The sequence below is a fragment of the Rattus norvegicus genome, chromosome 7 (assembly GCF_021556685.1).
Source record: "Rattus norvegicus strain SHRSP/BbbUtx chromosome 7, alternate assembly SHRSP_T2T, whole genome shotgun sequence".
Lineage (NCBI taxonomy): Eukaryota > Metazoa > Chordata > Mammalia > Rodentia > Muridae > Rattus > Rattus norvegicus.
In genome coordinates, this window is record NC_141540.1 from 28,603,749 (window position 1) to 28,628,778 (window position 25,030).

The 25,030-nt window shown below is 48.0% G+C and overlaps 1 protein-coding gene across 8 annotated transcripts in view; it reads right to left on the reverse strand.

Moving 5' to 3' along the window:
• The window catches only part of Rfx4 (regulatory factor X4), a 162,273-nt gene that overhangs the window by 85,051 nt on the left and 52,192 nt on the right, over window positions 1-25,030 (reverse strand). For all 8 annotated transcript variants that reach the window (XM_087558598.1, NM_001432575.1, NM_001432572.1 and 5 more), the window contains 1 exon segment: window positions 11,607-11,730. In XM_087558598.1, the coding sequence (XP_087414724.1) occupies window positions 11,607-11,730 (124 nt within the window).

The following is a 25,030-nucleotide window of genomic DNA, read 5'->3' on the forward strand; positions in this document are numbered from 1 at the left end:
TTTGAATAAGACCCCCCATTTGAAAGCTTACTCACTGGGAAGTACTATTTGAAAGGATTAGAAGGATGAGGAGGTGTGGCCTTGATGGAGAAAGGCGGTCATTGGGGGTGGGTTTTGAGGTTTCCAAAGCTAAGACAGGGGCTGGTCTCCCTCCTCCTCCCCACCCCTTTCTTCAGGTGGATCAGGATGTAGCTCTCAGCTACTTCTCCAGCACCTGCCTGCCAGGCCTACCACCATGCTCCCTACTGTGATGATAATGGGCTAACCTCTGAAACAGTAAACCTCCAATTAAATGCTTTCATTTTTAAAAATTGCTTTGTTTGTGGTGTCTCTTCACAGCAATAGAACACTGACTAAGATGATGGTGTTCTGAAATACATAAGTATCATGAAACAGACAGAGTAGGCAAATCAGGGTAAGCATCGCCACACACACTTGTGCAGCATGAGGACACTGTCATGGCAACTTTCAGGAACGTAATGCATCATTTCCCTTTGTCTCCATGCTGTATAAAAGACATCTTGGATATACTCTGAGTAAGACTTTGCATCTGTTGACTAGTATCTTTCCCAAATCCTGATTGTTTATTCAGTGCTGGGAACAAAACCCAGGGCTCATACACTCTAGGCAAGCACTCTGTTTTTGAGCCTCATCTCCAGCATTCCATAGGATTTTTGTAGGCAAATGGCCAAGTCAGTCTATCAATGCCTGCCTTAGATCCCATAGACTCTATGGAAACAGAATCTCCAGCCTCATTTCCTTTGACTCCTCCTCCTGCTCAGCAGTGTGTGGCCTCAATAACCATAATAGGTTGGATAGTGGAACATGGCTGAGACTGTCTCAAAGACTTTCATTGAGTTCTTGCTACAACCTGGACAATGATGCTGGGCAAAATAGAAACGAACATCTCAGCGTGAAATAGAGATGACCCACACTCTCTTAAACCGGAGACTTGCCACATTAGAGGTCACAAGCGCAGGGTGAGGGGATGGGAAGTGTGGAGGTCGGGGCGGGGGGGGGTCTCTTTTGTTTATCGTTTGAGGACTTCGACAATACAGATCTGTGTGGTGACTGAAAAAAAGTGAGGGGATGAACTCCTGGGATCTTTTTTCCAGGGCCCAAGGTTCCAAAGGCCCGGTTCAAGGAGATTGGCAGGCAGCAGCGGTGGCAGGGGTGGGGTGGGGGGGGTGGGGGGTTAATGATGCATAAAGCAGGGGAGGAAGAGATATAGGAGATGGTGGGAGATGAAGCTATAGATAGGAGAGACCACAGGAGTGCTGTAGGCTCTTGTAAGCACTCTACCTTCACAGGGCAAGGTGGGAAAGTTTTAGAGGACCAGAAGGAAAGGGATCAGCTCCCATTGAAAGACCGGTCTAGCTGCTGAGTGGAGGCTACGGTAGGGGGCTGGGGAGGCAGCAGGGATGCCGGTCAGTAGGCTGCTGCAGCCAGCCAGGCAATGATGCAGACTCAGAAACCAGAAGAATAAATGGATGAGTCTTCTTTCCTTAGCCATTAAAGATGTTCTGGTGTGTCAGGGGAAGGGTAGCAGAGATCTCTTTGTGCACAATGATGTTTATGCTTACTGTTGGGTTTCATTATGGGTTGCCTTGTACCAGTTTCTCAAATGCTAAGCTGCTTAATCAAGAATGAGAAATAGGCCAGTGTTCATAAGAGACAATCAAAATGTTCTCTCTGTCTCTCTGTCTCTCTGTCTGTCTCTCTCTCTCTCTGTCTCTCTTTCTCTCTCTTTGTGTGTGTGTGTGTGTGTGTGTGTGTGTTTGTGTGTGTGGTGTGTGTGTATGAGTATGGTATGTATAGTGTATGTGTGATATGTGTGTTATGGTGTGTGGTGTGTCTATATGTGTAGTGTGTGTAGTGTATGGTGTATGTGTGTATGTGTGTGGTGTGTGTATGTAGTGTGGTGTGTGAGAGGGGGTTATATGTGTATGGTGTGTGGTGTGTGGTGTGGCATGTGTGTGTATGCATGTGTATGTGGTGTGTGTGTACCCATGCACATGGATGCACATGGAGACAAAAGGAGAACATCACGTCCTGTCCTCTCACGGTCTGCCTTATTACTGTGAGGAAGCGTCTCTATTTGAATCCAGAGCTAGGCTGGTGACCTTCAACCCACCCTCCAGTCCCTGCCTCACCCTCGTCCCCTGCACTGAGGTTATAAACCTGTGTACAGCCATACCACGTAGTTTAGAAAAGGACTGGGGATTTGAACTCATGCCCTTGTGCTCACACAGCAAGTGCCTCTACCACTGAGCCTTTCCTCAGTCCCTCAAGATGCTAAAGATACTATCTCAGAAGCGGAGCACCGCATGCAGCGCCTTTTAAAATGCGCTAAGATGAAAGACGGAAAATGGATTTTGCTCCTTCTGGCACAAGAGTATCATCGGTTAAAGTATGGTGTCTGTCTCCCAGACTGGAGCTTAGCTGAGGCTAAGGCAGAGTGGGGGACGGAGCCATATTAGGTGCTTGGACTTTGGACTTCTCAGACTTCCTCAGCAGGACGCAGGGCAAGGGTGCAGGAGGAGAGAAAGCCAGAGAGACAAGCTTCCACAGGTCTGGGCCTGGAGGGAAGACCCGGAGCCTCACTCAGTGTCCCCACGGGGCCTCTTCCTCTAGCACCACCCATTGCCGACCAAATCACCTCTCAATGTTTCTATCATTTTCTGGGTTTCCAGAGGATCCTCATTCAGTCCAGTGGTCAAGCTTGTGTGTGGAGCACATCACTTTCCCAAGCGATGTACTTTCTTGTACTTCTTATTTAGTAGCTCACTATTCACTCCCCGAGCTCAAACAAACACAGCACAACAAATAACAACAACGAAAGGCTTTTTCAGGAAATCAGAGGGGGGCGTTTGTCCAGAGTCGGGTGTGGGGGATGGGAGACAGCAGGCTCTAATGCATCCCGTCTTGCCCGGCCCGGCTGAGTTCAAGACTTTTCCCACTTTAAGCAAAGAAAGGCTGTTGCAGATGGTGCCTCCTCCCCGCCCTCAGCCACAACAAAATCCTATGGGAAGGAGGTTTGGCTGTTTTTTTTTCTTTTTCTTTCCTTTCCTTTTTTCTTTTTCTTCTTTTTCTTTCTTTAAGTGTTTCTTATGGGCTGGAAATTACAAATGAGTCTCCTCTCCTTTCAGCAAATCATCAACTGGTCCCTGAGTCTGAAAGCCCAGCACAATTTCGTTGGGACTCTCCAACAACGCAGGGTCGGTTCAGCCCCGTGAGGCTGTTCAGCTTTTAATTTCTGGAGCAAGACTCAGCAAACAGTAAAACACTTTTGTGAGGCTGTGAGGGTTGGGCCTCGCTGTTTGATAAATGAGCAGACGGGCAGGCAGCCCCTCTTTCTGTATTTGTATGGATTCAATGAAGCCTGCTTAAAGAAGACCACATGCTGTTCTAGCTACTGATCTAACATTCCGCAACATCCCAGCCTTCCAAATTCCCTTTAATTACTCGTGAATCCCACCCTTCTCTCTTTCAGCTAGGCCAGACAGAGCTGGGGGCTGGGGGGGGGGGGACAGGGATGGGGGGTGGGAAGGGAGGCCATCCAGGAGAACCGTGGAGCTGCCGGAGTGCTCCTCGGTGGTAGTAAGTGGCTAACATGCGTGGTTCAACACGTGGAACGCCCGTGCGTGATTTTGGGGGTGAAGTTTTTACGAAGTGTAAGTTGTAGTTATGTGTTCCTGAAATGGCCCTGTCACAGTAAGGTGGGGAAAGAGGACACGGAGGAACGGATACACCCGTCACCATACATTCCCTGACACACGCTCCTCTTGGTATTTATTGAAAGTCACCCTAAAACATTTCACAGCTGAGACCTGGGATCCAGCCAGTGACCCAGCCAGGTGTCCATCAATGGTTTCCTCAGCTGTGTGGTGTTGTGCAGAGCCTCAGGAGCCATGACGCAGAGCCCTCAGGCCCTCTCCTCTACAGACAGGCTTCACTCTGGGCCCTCACCCTACGGCCTTCATCGCTTTGGTCTCCAAACTTAGCCTCCCAGGCTTTTGATGGTTTCTGCAGATTTGACCCGCTCTCAGTTGGCAAAAATTTGCCATGAAAACGTAATCTAAAAGAAATTCCAAGGTGACAGCAGATATAAACTCTCCCACACGGGAGAAAAGAGGCTCCTGGGTCCGTGAGGAGTCAAGTATGCTGAAAGACGTTCTGAAGGAAAATTGTAGGTCCTGACTGCAGGGGTCACTTGGGCTGTGCAAAAAGAAAGGTCTGTCAAACAGAAATTGAAATTTAATACCATAGTACATTGTATCTTATAAGCAGTCACTATGGAAATTTTGTGGCTTCCTATTGAAAATACACTTTAGAAATTAGGGATTTTGTTGTTGTTGTTTTGTTTGGTTGGTTTTTTTTCTTTTTTTTTTTCTCTTTTTTTCCGGAGCTGGGGACTGAACCCAGGGCCTTGCGCTTGCTAGGCAAGTGCTCTACCACTGAGCTAAATCCCCAACCCCTGTTTTGTTTGCTTTTAAACAAGAGAAAAATGATGATTCAAGACAGAAGGTGGCTAAGGATCTGACTGTCACCAATTTAAATCTAGATATACAGTGAGGTCATATTTTTTTTTTTTTTGGACAATAAACCTAGACTCCTTTTAGAGTTGAATTCTAGCGGTAGGTAGGAATAAAGCTTTGAAACATCCAGCCTCTGTTTCTTCTTGAAGTACTGGGTAGAACAATTTTGCCACGGGGTATAAAGGTGCACACATGGACACACACGTGTATTAAGTGTTACATACACATATTTCCTGACTGTCATCCATTCACACGTGGGCTTTGAAGGTCTACTTCTGTAGAAAATTTCTCCAAGGGAATTCATGTGGACCGCGCTGGGTCAGAAGTAGAATTTCAAATCGTGTGCGTGACCGGATGAAGGATGGTTTCTGAGAGAAACCCCAAGCATGGGAAGGCAACGGTGAACCGTGGGGTAAGTGACGTGGGTGAGAATGGCAGGAAGTCCAAACATCCGTATGTGACCCCGAGACTGTCCTCACATTGATCGGATGATGTGTCACGTGTGCGTGAGACTGTGACAGTTCTGGCAGACGGATTTAGTTACAGTGGGATGGGTTACATAAGATTCAGGTTAAGTCAAAATATGGAATGGGTGCGCAGACGACAATGAGGAACGTGCGGGCGGTGATGGCTGACTGTGACGTGGGACATTTTTAGAACAATAGTTTTCAAAATTGCTCAGCAGAAAGAGCATCTAGAAGGGCTGGAACATTCACCTATTAGGGATGATATGTTTAAAAAAAAAACACGAGGCACTGGACGTGCTGCTATAATAAAATGAAATCACAGTTGTAACTTCCAGGCGTTGAGCGTCCATTTGCTGGCTTCTGGGCTCAGTGGTATTCACCCAGTCCCTCCATAAGTGCTTCCGAGGTTCTAGTTTACAGACAAGGAAAGTGGGCCCAGAGCTGTTGAACTGTCTGGCCTCTTGCAGCTGGTTAATGTTGGGGTTGAGATTCAGACCTGGTCTGACCTGGGAAGTTTTGCATGGTACTATGCTAAGAAAACCGAATTAGCAAAAGAAAAGTATTGATGTGCCATCACGCGGACACTTGGTGCCACATTCAAAAGGCTGAGGAAAACACGCCAGCACTTAAAGTAGAAAGACATACAGACTATCAGTGTATTTAATTTTCGATAATTTAAAATATTTTAATAATAGGTAATGTCTTAATTAACAACCAATCAATGGAAAGATACCGTTGCAGAAGAATCCTTGATGTGACTTTAGAACACTCTTATTTCCTGTCCTGTCCTGGGCATGTGAGTGGCCCCTCCTCCCAGGTCACTGCAGGAAGGTGGTGAGCAGAATGGAGGGACTCCCAGATGAGTGGTTCCCTTGGTGTTCCAGGAATGCACAGCTGTTAACCACAGATCCCCAAGCACATGACTGTCCTCACTGCCGAGCATGGCCAGCTCGGAAGGAAGGAGCAGACATTCAAGGAGGAGCCAACCTACCAGCGACCTCTAGTCCTCACTGAAAGGGTGAGGTATAGATAGTCATTCAGATGCAGCACTCTGTGGCCCGCCTTTCCTTTTCCTGCTTTCCGTGCATCTGATTGGTGTTTCTGTTCTGTCCATCTCAGCTGGCTTGCACAGGGCAACCCTGCCTACCACCCTGTCACCCTCTGAGCTTCCCCAACTGGAAAACGATGAACGCATACCAACAGATTCCTAATGTCCCTCGGAAATGAAACTCAATGTGCGGAGAAAGTTGTTAGGGGTACTGGATTCTACTCTCTTCTAGGTTTGTGCTTACAGAGAAATCGGAGTCCCCTGCAAGCCTTCCTGGAAGCGGAGCTTGTGATGCTAAGCGGCCTAGTCACACACTTTAATAGCATTGTCAGAGCTCTGTAACGCTTTTCCATATGTCTACCTTTTCCTGAGATTCCCACAATTTGTGGACTGTAACGTGGTCAGCCTTATAGTCTATGAGCCACCTGTGCTTATGTTAACTGGCTCGTCACCTGAGACTTGACAGATGGCCCCTGACATGATGACTCGACTTCCTGTGTTTTGACTTTGAGGTGCTGCAGAAGGGACTCAGCTTCGGGAGATGCCAGGATGATGCTCTTCCCGGGTCAAAGGAAGACAACGTGGGGTGGTGTTTTCCTGTAACGCTGAACAGTGAGCAGGGAGTGGTAGCTAGAGTCCGCCAAGGCAAATAACTAGAATTTGACAGGACACAATGCTGCCAGCAGTTGGGATTGAGGACTTCGGTAGATCACACTAGGCGATAGACAATTTCTTACAGAGGAGGATGTGTTGGGTGACTTTGCCCAACTATAGGTTGAATAAGCGTCCTGGGCGGGTTTAAGGTAGGCAAGGTTAAGCTGTGCTGGGCGGTGGGTTCAACACCCAATGTCTCTAGCACTGTCACAGCCTACAGTGCGGCAAGGTCCTGGTTCTGTCATAACTGACACTTGAGGATCTGAGTTATCCTTGTAGAGATAAAGATTGAAGTTCCTGCTCTTCTCTTTTTCTAACCAATAATTTCAGGTAAAAGTGAAAGCTTGGTTCTAATTCACCTACTGCATACCACTTTGTTCAAGAGAATAGTTTAGCAATATACTAAATTATATATCTGCCTATGTAGGCAGGGAAATTAATGATGGTGGAGCAATGATACAAGAGCAGGGCAGGGGGAGGAGGAAGGAGGAGTAAACGTACACTATAAAATGCCAGCATTCATGACAATCTACTTTAAAAAAAATAGCCAATATGCCAAATAAGGGGGTAAAGTAGAGCCATATAAGGTGTCCAATTAAAATAAATGGGGGATGCTGGGAGATCTCTCGGTAAACTGTCTGCTGCACAAGCTCGAGGAACTGAGTTCAAATCCCCGGTAGCCATGTCAAAACCCAATATGGCTAAGAACAGCTGTGGCCCAGCGCTAGGGAAGAGAAAGGTGCATCCCTGAAGCTCGCTGGGCAGCCAGTGTAGCCAAGCGGCACACTCCAGGCTCTGTGAGACAATCTGTGTCGAAAGGTAAAGTGGAGAGTGGCAGAGGAAGACGTGGTCACCCATGTAAAAGCTGGATGTGGAGCTGAAAGGATGGCTAGGTCCTTGACTGTGTTTGCTGCTCTTGTGGGGACTCTGAGTCTGGCTCCCAGCTTACGATCACCTGTAATTCCAGATCCAGAGGCTTCAAAACCTTCCAGTCTCGTCAGTTACCCATATGTATGTGCATGTGTGCACACACAAATTGAATAAAAATTAGAATACAATAAAATGAGGTCTGAAATAGGCTTGATGGCATATGCCTACAACTTCAGCCTTCAGAATGACCTTTGCAAGTTTGAGGCCAACCTGGGATGCATAGCAAGAGACTTTGTCTCTGATTAAGTAAATAAACATCTAAGTAAATAAATAAATCAAACTGTAAACAGTGGGAAAACAGTGACGTACAAAACTAGAGTAAAGAATATAGGCAACACATAGAAAACTAACGTTTATGGTAATACTGTTCCAACAGTGTCAGTAGTCAGTGGGACAACTGTACCAATTTAGAGAGAAATCACAGGGGCTGGACTGACTGCACACACGCTTGTAATGCAAGCCCTGGGGAAGCTCAGACAGGCAGACTGGGATTCGTGGCCAGCGTGAGCTACACAGAGAGCCTGGGCTGCACAGAAAGATCATGCAAAACCATGTCTGCGAAAGAGCAAAGGAGGGATGTCAAGGAGAGAGGGTTAAAGTAAATAAAGGGAGAAGATCCAGCTATGTGTTGTCTACACACCCATGCGTGTGCGAGCACCTTCACACACACACACACACACACACACACACACACACACACAGCTTTAAATATAAAGATGCCTAAAGAGAAAACCAAAATGAATAGAGGAGCAAGCTAACACTAAGCAAAAGAGGTCTGAGTGGTTGCATTAGAGCTTCAGACAAGACAGACTGAAGTCAAGGAAAGCCGTCAAGGATAAAAGGGTGGGTGGCACACTGACTGAGGGCTCAACTCCCCAAGAAGACAGTTGTGTTCGTTCAGAACAGCAGAATGTCACACTTCTCTTCAACACTGTCCCAGAAGGCCTAACTAATGCAGCAGGGCAAGAAAGGCGATGAAAACAGCATGGGGAAGAGTCCATTTGTTCACAGATGACACGATTGTCTACCAAGGAAACGAAAACGTATTTGAGAAACAAAAACACGCACCAACCTTTTGAAATGAAAAAGAAATTACAGCGGCATTGCAGGATGTGCGGTTAATAGAGCAACTCTCATGGCTTTTCTACACACCGGTAATGGACACGCTTTTGTGTTAGCACTCTTAAAAACGAGATGGCGTATAGTAAATCCATTTAAATATGTATAGGATCTATATGAAGAAAACTCGGCTGAAAGAGAGCCAAGAAAAGCTAAATACACGGAGCGGCATCCCATGTTCATGGACAGGAAGATGGAACCTGGTTAAGATATCAGTTCTTGGGGCTGGGGATTTAGCTCAGTGGTAGAGCGCTTACCTAGGAAGCGCAAGGCCCTGGGTTCGGTCCCCAGCTCCGGAAAAAAAGAACCAAAAAAAAAAAGATATCAGTTCTTCCCAACCTGATGCACTTAAGTCGATTACAAATCCAAAACCAAATCCCAGCAGTCCTTTTGTCACAGAGAGGTAAGGGTCCCACAATAAGCAGTACATTATTATAGCGGAGAACGAAAGATCTGGTACTACCCGACCTCCAGGCTCACTGTAAAGGTCCAGCAGCTGTGGGTTCCTGGTGTTGTCAAAAGAATAGACAAACAGATTGATTAAAAGAACAGTGAGCACCGACTTAGCCTGCCCTGAGGGTCATCTTCATTGTCGACTTGACTGGATTCGAATCACCTGGCTGTTTCCAGGAGGTTTAACTGGGGAGGAAAGACCCGCCCGGAATGTGGAGAGTAGCATCCTATGGGCTGGGGGCCTGGACTGAATAGAAATGACCAGGAGAACCCGAATCCATGTCTCTCTGTTGCCTGACCACAGACCAGCTGCCTCTCATTCCTGGTGACATGGCTTCCCTGCCCTGACAGGCTCTACCCTCAAGCCTTGAGCCAAAATAAAGTCACTTGTGCCAAGTATTTTGTTACATGCACATGCACAAGGGTGTGCGCACACAGACACATGCACCCGAACACAAACGAACATGTATGTACATATGTGCAAAAGAATAATAAAAAGTAAGAAAGCGAGAACCTGGAAAATGACTTCAGCCACCTGCAAAAGGAGGCACGAGAACAGTCCAGCTAAAAGCTTCCACATTCTCTCCACTTCCTCAGTGACTCCAGGACCCAAGGTCAGTACAACATTCCCAGAAGCCAGTGCGTATAGAGTTTGGCCAATCGTACAGTGAGACACTGCAGGTCTTACAAAGAAACTGTTTCCTTCTTCTACCAAAGTGCTTTCCAGCCAGGCTTCCCCAGGGATAAGCTGAGAGGATGAATAAACCTGGTGACAAAGGCTTGATCTCAGCCTTGTCAGGAGGTAAATCTTCCTAGTAACTTCAGTCTACTGAGAGCACAGAGGTTTTCTGTGGGCTGTCATACGAACAGCATCATGTTTCACCCATGGCCCCTGGCCATAGAACCGTCTGTGATGATGAGGTCTCTAGTCACGTGCTGTTCTGGAATGTTTGCAGTGTAGACAATGCAACTAGTGGCGATCCGAGCTCTGGCTTTTGTGAGAGTTTCAATGACGTAGGCAGCTACTGGTCGGGCTGCACAACATAGGGGAAGGAGAGACAGCACCGATGGTAGGAGGAGTTCCAAGTCAGGGTGACTACTAGACCACAAACCTCTTGGGATTTGATTGCATTTTAAAGGAGGCTCAAGGCTTAAAATGGGAATAGAACTGGGGTGCTCAGAGGAAAGAGAAAACGTCAGCCAAAGTCCTCTAAAGTAAGAATTCAAGGAAACACCAGGATGACCACCGTGCTGCACACGTTGTTGTGAGTCTTCACACAAGCAAACCAATGGTGTGTTAGTTTTGCTAGGTCCATAACTAAGCTCATGGATGCATCTGGACACAGAAATGTCAAAGATGAATTCATAACACCCACAGTTAAGGCTATTTTCCATCACCCACAGACACCTCAGCTGAACCTTGTTGCGTGCCGTGAGGTGGTGGAGGCTCAGAGGGGCTTCAGGATAAATTCTTCAAACTCACCCAAGCCGCCCCTCTAGCCTCACCTGCCTTCCACTGTGGCCACTTCAATGGTACGCAAGCCAAGTCAGCTGTCATGGGAGATAAGGAACCCCTTTCTTCCTTCACTGCTGGGTCTGAGCCCCTCACAGCAGCCTGCTGGACTCCTTCTAGGTCCTGCTACCACTATCTGACACGGGAGCTGCCATACATTAGAATGTGTGATGTCGGGCACCATTTTCAGCCGAGGACCCCCAGATTGTCAATCGCACCATCCAGGACTCTTCCCCAGTCTCTCCGGGGCGTTCGCCTTCCAGGCCTGTGCCTTTCCTGCCCCAGGCTCACTGTCGGATACAGAGTGTACTCACTCATTCACGTCTGCCTCTCCCAGAAGACAGTGCAGGTTCATACAGAGGAACGTCAGGCAGAACACTGTGACTTCTTACTTTAGAACGCGCCTCTCTGGATTGAAATCTTACAGCCAAGTAGTACTCAAAACCGTAGATTTGCTTTGTTCTAGAGTTTGATTTGGTGTAGTTTTGTTATAACGGTGGGAGGATTTTGGCAGCAAAATACTACAGCAAATTCACCAAGGTATTTACTTCAGTGATTTCATAAAACAAGAGAACTAGGGTGTTTTAAAACTGTGCGTTACGGTCTGGAGAAATGACTCAGTGGTGCCTGCCGCCGAGCCTAACCCGCTGAGTTTGATTCCCAAGAGTCACATGGTAGGAGGAGAGAACTTGACTTTGACAAACTGACCTCTGTCTTTCTCTCAAACTCAAACTTATAGACACACACACACACACACACACACACACACACACACACACACACACACACACACCAAATAAAATGAAATTAAAAGTACGTGAATTATGTAAAGTTGTGGGGGCGGGGAAGGGGCGGGGCCAGGACCATAGCGAGGCTGGACTCACCTTCCCGAAGCTGGCAGCGTTGACTGGCTGGGTATCGTTCTTCTCACAGAAATCCAGGTAGTGCATGTAGAGGGCACTGCGAGGGATGCAGACGCCTTCTGCAATCTCATAGTTTTCCTCCAGCCTAGCGAAAGAAACACCCGGTGAGGAAAACAACGACGTTGGACTGTGTCAGCTCCCCGAGCTTCCGGTCTGCGAAGGCCTCGGAAACGGTGCAGTCTCTTCCTGTGGTGCAGAGACTAGGGCCCAATGAGCTGAGGAGGGCAGACTCTGGTCACCTCTAAATCAGTAGGTCCCTCTGCGTTTGCTCCGTTCAGACCTTTACAGCTACACTGGAGCTTGCAGGTGCCCTGCGTTCGCGCTCTCTCTCTCTCTCTCTCTCTCTCTCTCTCTCTCTCTCTCTCTCTCTCTCCCTCTCCCTCTCCCTCTCCCTCTCCCTCTCCCTCTCCCTCTCCCTCTCCCTCTCCCTCTCCCTCTCCCTCTCTCTCTCTCTCTCTCTCTCTCTCTCTGTGCGCGCGCGCGCGCGCGCGTGTGTGTGTGTGTGTGTCCGTGTGTGCCCATGTGTATGTGGAAACACCCTGGAGCTTCTCGACTTAATAAGAACGGTAGAGAAATGTCTAACACATGGCCAAACAGAGGCAGCACGGCAGTGTGACTTCATGGTCACACTGGAGAATTGGCCTCTGATAACGCTAGGGTCCCCTGTGTGGTACTAAGGTACATCCCATACCTTCCCGAGTGCACAGTACAAAGTCTTCAGAAGAGAATGTCCAACTTTCCAACTGGGTTAGAGTCCCAGTCCCTGCCCTCCCCCCTCTCTCTTCACTGGTATGACAACTGTGAACAAGTTGTCGAACCTCCAACCTCATTCTCCCTTCAGAAGTGGTAACCCTTTTAGAGTAACTGTTGACATCTAAACGGGTAATGTGTCACAAGAATTATAAGTGCTGGGGGCTGGAGAGATGGCTCAGTGGTTAAGAGCACTGGCTACTCTTCCACAGGCCCTGGGTTCAGTCCCCAGCACCCACATGGTGGCTCACAACTGTCTGTAACTCCAGTTCCAGGGGACCTCACACAGACATACATGCAGGCAAAAGACCAGTGCACATAAAAATAATAATAAATAAATTATTAAAAAAGAATTATAAGTTCTGGACCCTTGTGCCCTGTAAGTGACATTAGATTTCCTCAGTTTTTTCTTTCCTGTAAGACACTTGGGGGGCCTATGTGTCCCAATTCTGTGATAGGCATTGAAGACATAAAATAAATCTAAGTAAATTTTTGAAGTTTTTTTTTAAAGTAAATCCAAGCACCAGAATTTAGGCATAGGAATGAAATTCTGCCTCCACTGACATTGACCTGTCAGAGGGTTAAACACCTCTGCCCACAATGCTATGACACGTGACCACGTGGAGCCTGGCGTAATCATAGCTCAGTAAACTCTCCAGCAGGAAACGTTTCTCCTTTGATGACTGGATTTTAGGAAACAACTCAAAAAAATTAAAAAAATAAATAAAATAAAAAACTGGAATCAAATTTAGGGGACAAAGTGATGAGGACTCGTTTTGCTAACCTTTTTGAGGGGGGTGGGGTGGAGGTTTTTTGGTTTTGTTGTTCTTTTTGTTTCGGCTAAAATAAGGCATAATTCTTAAGCAATGGAATAAATGTCCTCAAGTGGCTTTAAACTCGCCCTTAGGGCACTTGCCAGAGAAGTGGTCCAGCATGTCGTAACCCCTGTAGAATGAGGACGAGGCCGCCCAAGGTGCTCACTTGCAGGGGGTGGCACTCGCTCAGCTCATTCCAACGTGACACTGAAACAAAGTCAGCTCAGTCCCGTCACCCCGGGGCCTCATGTATGACTATGACCCGAGGGACTTGGCAAATGGCAAAGCCAAGGGCTAAGGGGGCCCAGTCATTCCGTCTGCCCTCTCCTGGGATTGGGCATATGGATCCATCCCTGCTGATTCTCGTGCCCCAGTAAAGACCGTCTGCAGTCCTCTCTAGGTGACCAAATACCCTGAGGCTAGGGGGAGCATCCGGTCACCTCGGAACCCCCAAAGTCCCACATAGTCCTTGGCACACGATAGAAGCCTGATATTTGATGGATGGACCGTTTCAATCATCTACTCATCCAATAGATAAGTATTGATCTTATCCCTTGCCGGGTACTGGAGTCATGTCATTGCAAGCAAAATGGTCCTTGATGGATATGATTGACAGATTTGTGGTAAGCAGAGGGATAAAGGTGAGGTCTTTAATTCAACACTATGCAGGTTCTGAACACAAAAAAGACAGAGATTAGCGTGGCCGCTGTGTAAGAACGATATGCAAATTCACGTAATGCTGCACATTAAAAAGTAAGCAGTTAGTGGAACAACTGTGACCAAAATGAAGCTCTTCTATACCACTGTGTGTCCTCAGTGTCACCGAGTGGAACCCTGTGTTTCACCCAGGGAAACTGGCTTCACAGACAGTGTAAGTTTCTTGGGCCTTCCCTGTGCTTTGGATCTGGGATGAATGAAAAACCAGTCTTTAAATTTAACCAAGATCCCTAACTGCCACTCCCAGCAAGCGGCGTTCCTCCGTAGAAGTGACATCAGAGGCCCGGCTGAGGCTCGAACTTTACAGGGGCCATGTAAGTAAGGCAGCTGTCACCAGTGGGGGTCTCACAGGCATGCTTTGTTTAGCCCGAGTAGCATTGGCTCAGCTTTTAAACCCCTGGACTTCACACAGAAGAATCTGGATTCCTGGCTTCTTATGAAAAAGCTGAGCTCTGGCAACCCTGGACCCATATTCCCTCATGACAACAATTGGCCAGGGTGAGCTGTGCCCTGAGGTTGGCCAGAGTCCTTACCCCTCCCCACTTTTCTTACACCAAGTCTATTTTCTGTTCCTTTCCTGGCTCCTGTGGGCACTTGTGTTGGCACAAGACATGACCTATGTCCTAGTTCACTTTGGAGTCTATCTGGCAGAGTGACACACAAGAAAAGAAATAATATTTAAATACTGTAAACTCCTGACCATAGAGGCTATTGGAGAGGGAAACAGATTGGTGTGTAGATGGGAGTAGAGAGTTATAGCTTCACAGAGGTCTGGGGATTGAAGTTCTGTTACAGCAAATAACAGTTCACATTCAGGGGACTCATCCTGGCTGCCAGGCCCTGGGTAGCCTGGGTTTTATTTCATCCTCGTGACAGTCACTTAAAAGGCAGGCATGTCAACACATGCCTATAATCCTAGCACTCAGAAGGATGAAGTGGGAGGATCTGTGTTTGAGATGAGCTTAGGTTATGCAGTGTGTCCAGGGATAGCCTGGGCTACATAGTGAGCACCCAAGTCAACAATAACAAAATCCAAATGAAGCAAAGCAAAACAAAACAAACACAACACAAAAGGCAGGCATTGTACCTCATCTTTCAGATCGAGAATCCAAGGCTCAAAAAGGAGAATTCATTTGCTGACGTGACCAGTAATTAAGAGACATTTCCTCAGAGAAACCCATTCTGCCATCTTAGTTGGGGGAGGCTCTTGACCAGAGGAACAGCAGAGAGCAAGAGGTATGTCATAGGCTTTGAGTGACAGGGACATCTGTCTGAGTAGGAAGAGGGGCTTGTGGAGGGGGAGGCCAAAGGAGAGAATGGTGGGGATCCTGGAGAATCTTTAAATATGCAGAGGAGTGGCTTAACAGACCCTCAGCGAGGTGCTACCTAAAGTGCCCTTTCCAGAAGACGGTTTTTAGCATTCAAATGATTGGGGGCTAAAGGGTGGCTCATCAGTTAACAGCATGTACTGCTCTTCTCTCAGAGGACCTGAGTTCAGTTCTCACAACCATGACAGGTGGCTCACAACCTCCTGTAAGCTCAGCTCCAGGCATCTGACACCATCCCCTGGCCTCTGCCTTCATTTATGGCATACACTTGCACAAACACACCAATACACACGAAGTAATTTTAAGAAAAGAAGATTGAAAAAGCAAAGGATTGTGGACTGGCTCGGTTAGTCTCATGCTTGCTGTGAAGTATGAGAACCTTTATCTAGTATAAAGCAGGAGCTCAGATACCAGTGCTCATGGGGGTGTGTGCTGGGATGCAGACAGGAGGAACTCTGGGGCTGGCATAGCGGATTGGTGAGTTCCAAGTTCGGTGAGAGACTATACCTCAAAAGATTAAAGTGCAGAGTGACTGATGAAAGTGGGTCAGAATAGTCCATGCCGACCTCTGGCCTCTGCACACGTATGCACACATCAGCAGGCATGCACACACACACACACACACACACACACACACACACAAGACTCAGAGGCAGGGAGACCTGATTACTTCTAGAATGCTGTATAAGTCACAATGTTGATGACAAAGGCTACGGACATTAGTGTAAAGCTTGATATATTCGATTAACCAGTAACAAAATATGAGAGAACACACACACACACACACACACACACACACAACACATACACACACATGCACACACCACACATGCACACACATGCACACACACGTGCACACACACATGCACATATACATGCACATATACACACGTACACACACCACACACACACATGCACACATACACATACACCACACACATGCACATATACATGCACATATACACACGTACACACACTACACACACACATGCACACATACACATACACCACACACAGTCACATACGCAGTCACACACACAGTCACACATACACATCACACACACACATACATACACCACACACACATGCATATACATACACACAGTCACACACACACAGTCACACACATACACCACACCACATACCACATACCACACACACAGTCACATACACACACACCACACCACACTACACCATATACCACACACACGCACACACCACACACACACACACAAAATACACATGCCACACACATGCACACACACATATAACACACACACACACCACACACATACATGCACACAGTCACACACACAGTCATACACACACCATACACACACACACCACACCACATACCACACACACACACACCATATACCACATACCACACACACACCACACCACATACTACATACTACACCACCACATACGCACCACATACCACATACCACACACACACACACACACACATACATATTACCACATATCACACACACACATACACACACCACATACACATGCACATACACACACACCACACCACACCACACCACACAACACACATACACACACACCACACCACATAACACACACAACACACACACACACACGGAAAAAAGTAAACCCCACAAGTTCCATCATTAGACTTGAGTGCTCCATTAAATAATTTCCCTAAATTAAAAAAAGGGTGCTCTTTCTAATACACAGATGTGAGGAGTTGGGCAGCCGGGACTTACTGGAGAGAGGAAGGTGTGTCTCTCTGTGCTAACTGTGGTAACGATTCTCCTAAGTTTATGTTGGATAAAGAGTCATGCCGTTCGGAATCTGTGTGGAGGACTTTCAGGAGTGGCAAAGTTAAAGGTCGCCTGACCTCTGTGGAGGGTGACCAAGGGAAAGTAGCAGACCTGGGGTAGTTGGTAGCTGTTGGCTGAGTTAACGAAGATGTAAGTCTAGTTTGGAACCACTGTACTAGCTCAGGGTCTAAACTGAATCAAGACAGTGTACAGAGTGTAGGTCTCATTTATCCACTTGGGAAGTCGGCAGTAACAAGACAGTCTCAGGGGTGGGGGTGGGAGGATCATCCTCTCATTATCAGAGACACCCCAAGATGGGCTAAGCATGGGGGAGGTAACGTTTCAAATATGGTGTTAAAAAGCGCTGGTTCCCAGGTATATTCCTGGTGTCTTCATTCCTTGCTAACTGCTAAGGCCACACTGCCCATGTCTCTATTTGCTTTCTGTGGTCTACTTGCCACCTACGTCTGGCCAAGAGATCCAAACTGAGATAAGCATCCGAGGTTATAACACAGCGTGTGAGACGAGACCCCCCCCCCCACCTAGCAACAGCGAACTATTTGAATCTGATGGACAGAGTCATAGTTCATGCAGGCTGAGCTAATTAAGTGGTTACCTGTGAAAAGCCAGTACCTCCTAAGCCACTACGCTTCTGTCTTTTTTTTTTTAATGTCCGTCCGACCGGAGCTGCTGAGTCTCAAAGTGTCCATGTGGCTTATGACTATGAAGCATTTTAATAAGCTCCGTGAGTGATGGGTGTAATTGGTGTGGAAGGGCACCTTTGATGCCTGATGGATTCTACGGGGATAGCATTGTGACACCGTCCCCCAGACCGCCTCGCAGAATCTAGAGGCTCGGCATGTGTGCTGAAGTTACTAATTGGAACATCCGCTCCCCTGACAGAGGCGCAAAAGAGAGAAAGCAGTTAATTACTTCTCTTCATATCTGATGATGAAATTTTCCCTTTTCTCTCCTCCTTTAGAGGACATCATTAGCCTGTCATGGTGAGTGAACAATGCTGCATTATACCTGGATTCTTTTTAACACACACACACACACACACACACACACACGCACGCACGCACGCACGCACGCACGCACACGCACATGCACACATGCACACATGCACACGTGCATGCACGCACAGGCACACACTCTCACACACACGTGCACACATGTACACACAGTGCACACACATGCATGCACACACATGCATGCACACATGCATTCACGCACAGGCACACACACTCACACACACATGCACACATGTACACACACATGCATGCACACACTCACACACATACATGCACACACCCACACATACACACACACACTTCTGGACTAGTTCTATTTTTTAATCTTCTATTTAACAACGTCATTGGTCATTGTATTTGAGTTGAGCCTGTGCTATAATGGAGAGATAATGAACGTCGTCAGCAGCTAGTGTGAGTTGTTGTCTGAGACCTCACTAGAAGGCTGAGGTCCATGGCTTCCTGGAACTCAGCTTTCTACAGTCTCTTGCCTTCGGAGCTGTGTTTTATCTATGGCTTTTTGTGTATACATATGGCTGTCAGTTCAAAGCATCCACCTCTTCAGTTCTTGTAGACTTATCAAGAAATGCTACAACAGGTCTACTTCACCTGAAGCAAGACTTAAAAACAAATTCACTAATAGCAGAGATGACCACAGAGATTGGAGACTGTATTGTTCTGGGGTTTTGGGGTTGTTTGTTTGTTTGTTTTTGGAGACAGTCTCACTATGTATCTCTGGCTGTCCTGGAACTCATTACGTAGACCAGGCTGGCCTCGAACTCACAGAGAACCACTTGCCTCTGCCTCCTGAGTGCTTGATTAAAGGTGTGTGCTACTGAGCCTGGCTTGTTTTGTTTTGTTTTGTTTTGTTTTTCTTTTCTTTTTTTCCAGAGCTGGGGACCGAACCCAGGGCCTTGCACTTGCTAGGCAAGCGCTCTACCACTGAGCTAAATCCCCAACCCCGAGCCTGGCTTGTTTTGTCTTGAGATCTGAACCTGTCAGCAATCAGAGCTGCACAGTGCTGTACACCTTCAAGGGCTCTACGTTATCTTGTCACTAAAGGCTACGTTCCTCCCCTGGGCATTCGAGGCCCTCTGACCCATGACTGATTCTCCAGCCTTCTTTTGCCTCACTCCCCACCGATGACTTCTTTCTGGTGACTGGGCTATCCCTGTACCTCAAATACAGCCCACCACAGTGCACTCATATGTGTCTGGTAGCAATGACCCACGTACACAGCAGTAACGCCTAAGATCAGGACGGGGCTGGAAGCCTCTGCTGTTTGTGGCATCACAGCCATTCTGAGAGCAGAGTGCAGACATTCCTCCTGGGTGTGTGGTGATGCAGGGGGACAGGGCACAGGGCTGATGGACCTACTGTGCTACCGTGTGTGTGTGTGTGTGTGTGTGTGTGTGTGTGTGTGTGTGTGATACATGTAGGGGACAGGAGCACAGGGATGATGGACCAGTTATGCTGTTGTGTGTGTGCGTGTGCATGTGCATGTGCATGTGTGTGCATGATATGTGCAGAGAGACAGGGCACAAGTGTGACATGCCAGCTGTGCTGTCCTGTGTGTGTCTGTGTGTGTGTGCATTAGCATGCATGTGTGTGTCTGTGTGTGTCTGTGTCTGTGTGTGTGTGTGTCTGTGTGTATGTGAGATGCAGGAATATAGGGGTACAGGGGTGACACAGCAGCTATGCTGTAGTGTGTATAGTGTGTGTATATTGTGTGTGTGTGCGTTAGCATGCATGTGTGTGTGTTAGCATGCATGTGTGTGTATGTGTGTGTGTGGTGTGTGTGTATTGTGTGTGTGTTAGCATGCATGTGTGTGTATGTGTGTGTGTGTGTGGTGTGTGTGTATGTATTGTGTGTGAGTGTGTTAGCATGCATATGATGCAGGGCTGCAGGGGCACAAGGCTGACATGCTCATTGTGCTGTCTGCTATCTGATCTGATTTCCATTGCTGTGATGAGCACCGTGATCAAATCAGACGAGATCGGGCGCGTTCAGGGTGGTATGGCCGTAGACCCGTGATCAAATCAGAATGGTGTGTTTGGCTTCCATGTCCCAACTACCTAGGTCCATTGATGAGGGAAGTCAGGGCCGGAAGTCAAGCAGGAACAGAGGCAGGAACCATGGAGGGAGATTCTTCACTGTGTTCTTTCCCTGGCTTGCTCATCTCCCTTACATAACCTAGGCCTACCTGTTCAGGAATGGCACTGCCCACAGTGGCCTGGGTCCTCCTGTGTTAGTTAGCAACTAGGAAAATGTCCCATAGGCACACCCACAGGCCAACCTTCAGCAGAGGTTCCCTCTTTCTGGGTGACACCAGCTTCCACTAGGCATATGATTCTTTTCTTCTTTCTTTTGTTGGGGGAGGCTGAGGGGTGGGCAGAGCCCAGGCTGGCTTCAAACTTTCTATGTAGGCCAGGGTGGCCTTGAGCATCCCATTCTTCTGCCTCTGCCTCTCAATGTGCCACCACACCCATTTATGGTCTGCGAGGGCTCTAGCGAAGGACTCTGTGCAGACTCGACAAACACTCTCTCCGCAGCCCAGCTTTCGAGTATCCGTGCCCGTTATTTATGGTTTTACTTTAGACAAAAGCTACACGTTGTCTAAAAGCACGGTGTAGGAAGCTGTCACTACTTCTGTCTGGAGGGGGTCTGGGGTCTGGTGGTTCCCCAAACTGAGGGGCTTCTGACACAGGTCACTGTCCTGAATAACCTCCTCCATGTTCTCCATCCGTTTCCCCATCTCCATCTCTCCTCACCATACTGAGGCAAGTGGAGTCCCAAAGAACATCTTTGCAGGTCCCTTTAGTTTCTGAGGGAAGAGTTCTCTTTATGTAGCAGACCACCCGGTCCTGGTTTCATTCCTTTAGTCAGACCTAGGAACCATGACCCGGTCTAAATCATTGCCATGTTTAGTTTTAAAAGGCCAACTTGCTGCAGCCTAGAATCACCTGGAGGGAGAACTGGATGAGGATGGCCTAGCTCACATTGACCTGTGGACACATCTGTAGATGGCTGTCTTTATTGCTAGTTGACCCATCCAATGTGAATGGCCTAACTCTCCAGGCTGGGCTCTAAACTGTACCATTCAAAACACAGAAGAAAGAGGGAGAGGAGGAGGAAGAAGAGGAAAAAGAAAAGGGAGAAGGAGGAGGAGGAGAAGGAAGAGAAGGAGAAGGAGGAGGAGGAGAAGAAGAAGAAGAAGAAGAAGAAGAAGAAGAAGAAGAAGAAGAAGAAGAAGAAGAAGAAGAAGAAGAAGAAGAAGAAGAAGCCACTAGCTGAACAAGTAGACCACACAGCATAATCATTCCTCTCTCTTCTCTCCTCTCTCCTCTCTCCTCTCTCCTCTCTCCTCTCTCCTCTGTCCTCTCTCCTCTCTCCTCTCTTCTCTCTCCCCTCTCCCCTCTCCCCTCTCCCCTCTCTCCTCTCTCCCCTCTCCCCTCTCTCCTCCCTCTCTCCCCTCTCTCCCCTCTCTCTCCTCTCTCCTCCCTCTCTCCTCTCTCCTCTCTCCTCTCTCCCCTCTCCCCTCTCTCCCTTCTCTCCCTTCTCTCCCTTCTCTCCCCTCTCCCCTCTCTCCCTTCTCTCCCTTCTCTCCCTTCTCTCCCCTCTCCCCTCTCTCCCCTCTCCCCTCTCCCCTCTCCCCTCTCCCCTCTCTCCTCTCCCCTCTCCCCTCTCCCCTCTCCTCTCTCCTCTCTCCTTTCTCCTCTCTCCTCTCTCCTCTCTCCTCTCGACTGTAGATGCGGTGTGACGAGCTGCCGGTATGACTAGCTGCTGGCATTCCTTGGCTTGACTTCTTCAAAATGATGGACTAGAATTTTAAGTAGAATGAACTCTCCTCCCCTATGCTTTTGGTCAGGATGTCTCTTTCAATTTAAAAAAGTGTGTGTGTGTGTGTGTGTGTGTGTGTGTGTGTGTGTGTGTGTGTGCCTGAGTGGAGACTAGAGTTACAGGCAGTTGTAAGTCACTCAGGGCAGGTTCTGGAATCTGAATACAGGTTCTTTCCCAAGAGCAGTACGCTCTCTCGTGACCGCTGAGCTGTCTCTTCAGTGTTGTTAGGGCATTTATTTTATCACAGCAACGGAAACGGAACTAGAGCAAATATCAGAGTCTATTTTTAGAACAGTGCCGAGTACAGTTAGCTACTGCTGATTTACGAGAACATCTGAAAGAGAAACACTAAACTTATTTCACTTCACACGAATAGCAAATATCAACAGCCCACCAAAAGGGGGCGGGGAGAATGTCCCCACCTCCAAACTACCCTTCCAAGGACATGGTACCTCTGTGCTCTGTCTTCTAAGTACTGAGGAAGCCTCACTTCTCATACTGGTTGCTGAGAGGGGAAATTGCCCCCCAACCCTGAAGATACTCGGTGTGGTACTCGGGATCTCAAGAAGGGCACAGCGGTGGGCATGGGAGGTAGCAGGTCACCGAGGAGCCGTGCATTGGCAGCAGGTCAGCCGCCATGGCCCAACAGGCCCCTTTCCATCTCAAAATCATCAGTGTGAATAGGGGTGATTGTATGGCTGGGATTCCAGCAGCGCCCAGCATCCCCAGTGAGGTGGGATTTGCTCACCCCCATGACCGAGGAGGATGCTGGAAAGGGTTTGGCAGGGGCCCTTCGACAATATTTGCCTGTTTTCTGCTGGAAGCTGCCTCCCGATCATGTGGCCCCGACTCTTTTTGGCTGCTTGGCAGTTAGTTATTTGTTCTCGGAGGAGGCCTGGTGTCTCCAGGATGGTGGGGAGGGGGGCTCTGGAAGGGAGGGGCCAGAGGAGAAGCAAATCATTCCTAACCCAGTTCTAGTAGCAAGCCAAGTTGTCCCGGGAGGGTGGGTGCTGTCAGCCTGGCCTAGCAGCTCTCCCTTTGAACATCCCTGGGGCTGCGACTGACACAGAAGACGGAGGACAACCTGAAGGACAAGAAGGCCTCAGACAGAAGATTCTTATACAGGGAGTGTGCTAGGCTTGTGTGCGTAAGTATTCTACACTACAGGTAAAGCAGAAACTGTTGGAGGGCAGTTTTGCTGCCCCGTCACCGTCCCACATGTGGGTAGCAGCCATTATTGTCTATGTGTGCACAGAGGGAGACCCCAGGGCTGCCAGAGGCCCCACGTGAAAACCTTCTTTGGGGCCCGGTTTATAAATCAGAGGTGAGGTTTGGACAGACCTAAAATACCCACCAAGAAGAAAATGGGCAGGTAAATCCTGCTGCTGTTCTCTATGAAGCACTGAATGCCACTTATAGTGAGTTGACACTCAATCTTTGACTGTGTGTGTGTGTGTGTGTGTGTGTGTGTGTGTGTGTGTGTGTGTGTCAGAGAGAGAGGGAGAGACAGAGAGACAGAGAGAGGAGAGAGACAGAGACACAGACAGACAGACAGACAGAGGAAAGCGACAGGCATGCACTGTCACGGGAGATGTATGGAGGTCATTTCTGTCCTACTGCGTGGGTTCCATGGCTCAGACTCGGGTGGCTGGGCTTGGTGGCAGGTGTTTTTACCCACTGAGCCGCATCTCTAATGTGAGGTTGATTCTTTATTAGCTAATCCTATGTGGCATCACTAACCTGACAAGACATCACTGATCTGGTGTGACATTACCCATCTACCGTGATGTCACTGATCTGGTGTGACATCACTGATCTGGTGTGACGTCACTGATCTCGTGTGACATCACTGATCCGGTGTGACGTCACTGATCTTGTGTGACGTCACTGATCTGGTGTGACGTCGCTGATCTGGTGTGACATCGCCAATCCACTGTGATGTCACTGATCTGGTGTGGCATCACTGATCTTGTGTGACGTCACTGATCTGGCGTGATGTCACTGATCTGGTGTGACGTCACTGATCTGGTGTGACATCACTGATCTGGTGTGATGTCACTGATCTTGTGTGACGTCACTGATCTGGTGTGACATCACTGATCTGGTGTGACATCACCAATCCACTGTGATGTCACTGATCTGGTGTGACATCACTGATCTGGTGTGACATCACTGATCTGGTGTGACGTCACTGATCTGGTGTGACGTCACTGATCTTGTGTGACGTCACTGATCTGGTGTGACGTCACTGATCTGATGTGACGTCGCTGATCTGGTGTGATGTCACTGATCTGGTGTGACGTCACTGATCTTGTGTGACGTCACTGATCTGGTGTGACATCAGAACGTTCTCATAAGGGATGAAGTAAGCTCTGAACCTGTGGAGTTTGGCTGACTGAAGCAATGTATAACAGGCCGTGTGGCACTTAGAGAGAGAATATAAATAAAATTTAAAAAAAACATGGAAAACACACAGAGCCAAACTCCCACAGGTACTCAGTGTAATCCAAACACTCACACATCTTACTGAAAACGGTTATGTTTGAGGAAGAAGCAAAACACTGCGGTGAGAATGGGCTTTAGCCTAATCTTTAGTTCTTGAACAAGGAAATGTGTTATTTGCACCAATAACAGGAGATACAGAAGGCGTTTGTGACTACATTTGTATCCCGGCTCCTCTAAGATGCTAACACAATACAGACGGTGAGAGTTACACAAAGGAGAGAGGCGTGTGCAGAGGCAGGCCAGCATCCCTGGGTTTTCAGGCAGATCACTAACAGATCAGCTAGATGAGTCTCTGAGCTCCCAGGCAGCCAGAGCAAAAAGGGAAATGCGCTGTAAATCAAGGGCTATTATCTGTAAAACAAGGGATGGGTCCAGCTCCTTCGGAGAGAGAAAGCTTTTAGATTGAATCTATTTTAGAAAAATAATTAGTTACTCACAAGGAAATTTTATGGTGGGTTTAAGTGTGACTCTTCATATTCAAGTTCAGAGGAACGTCCCACACATAACCTCCTCCCACTCCCGCTCCCACTGCCCCTCTCCCTACTTCCCCTCAGTTTCTGTGTGTGTGCATGTGTGTGTGTGTGCGCGCACATGTGTGTGCATGT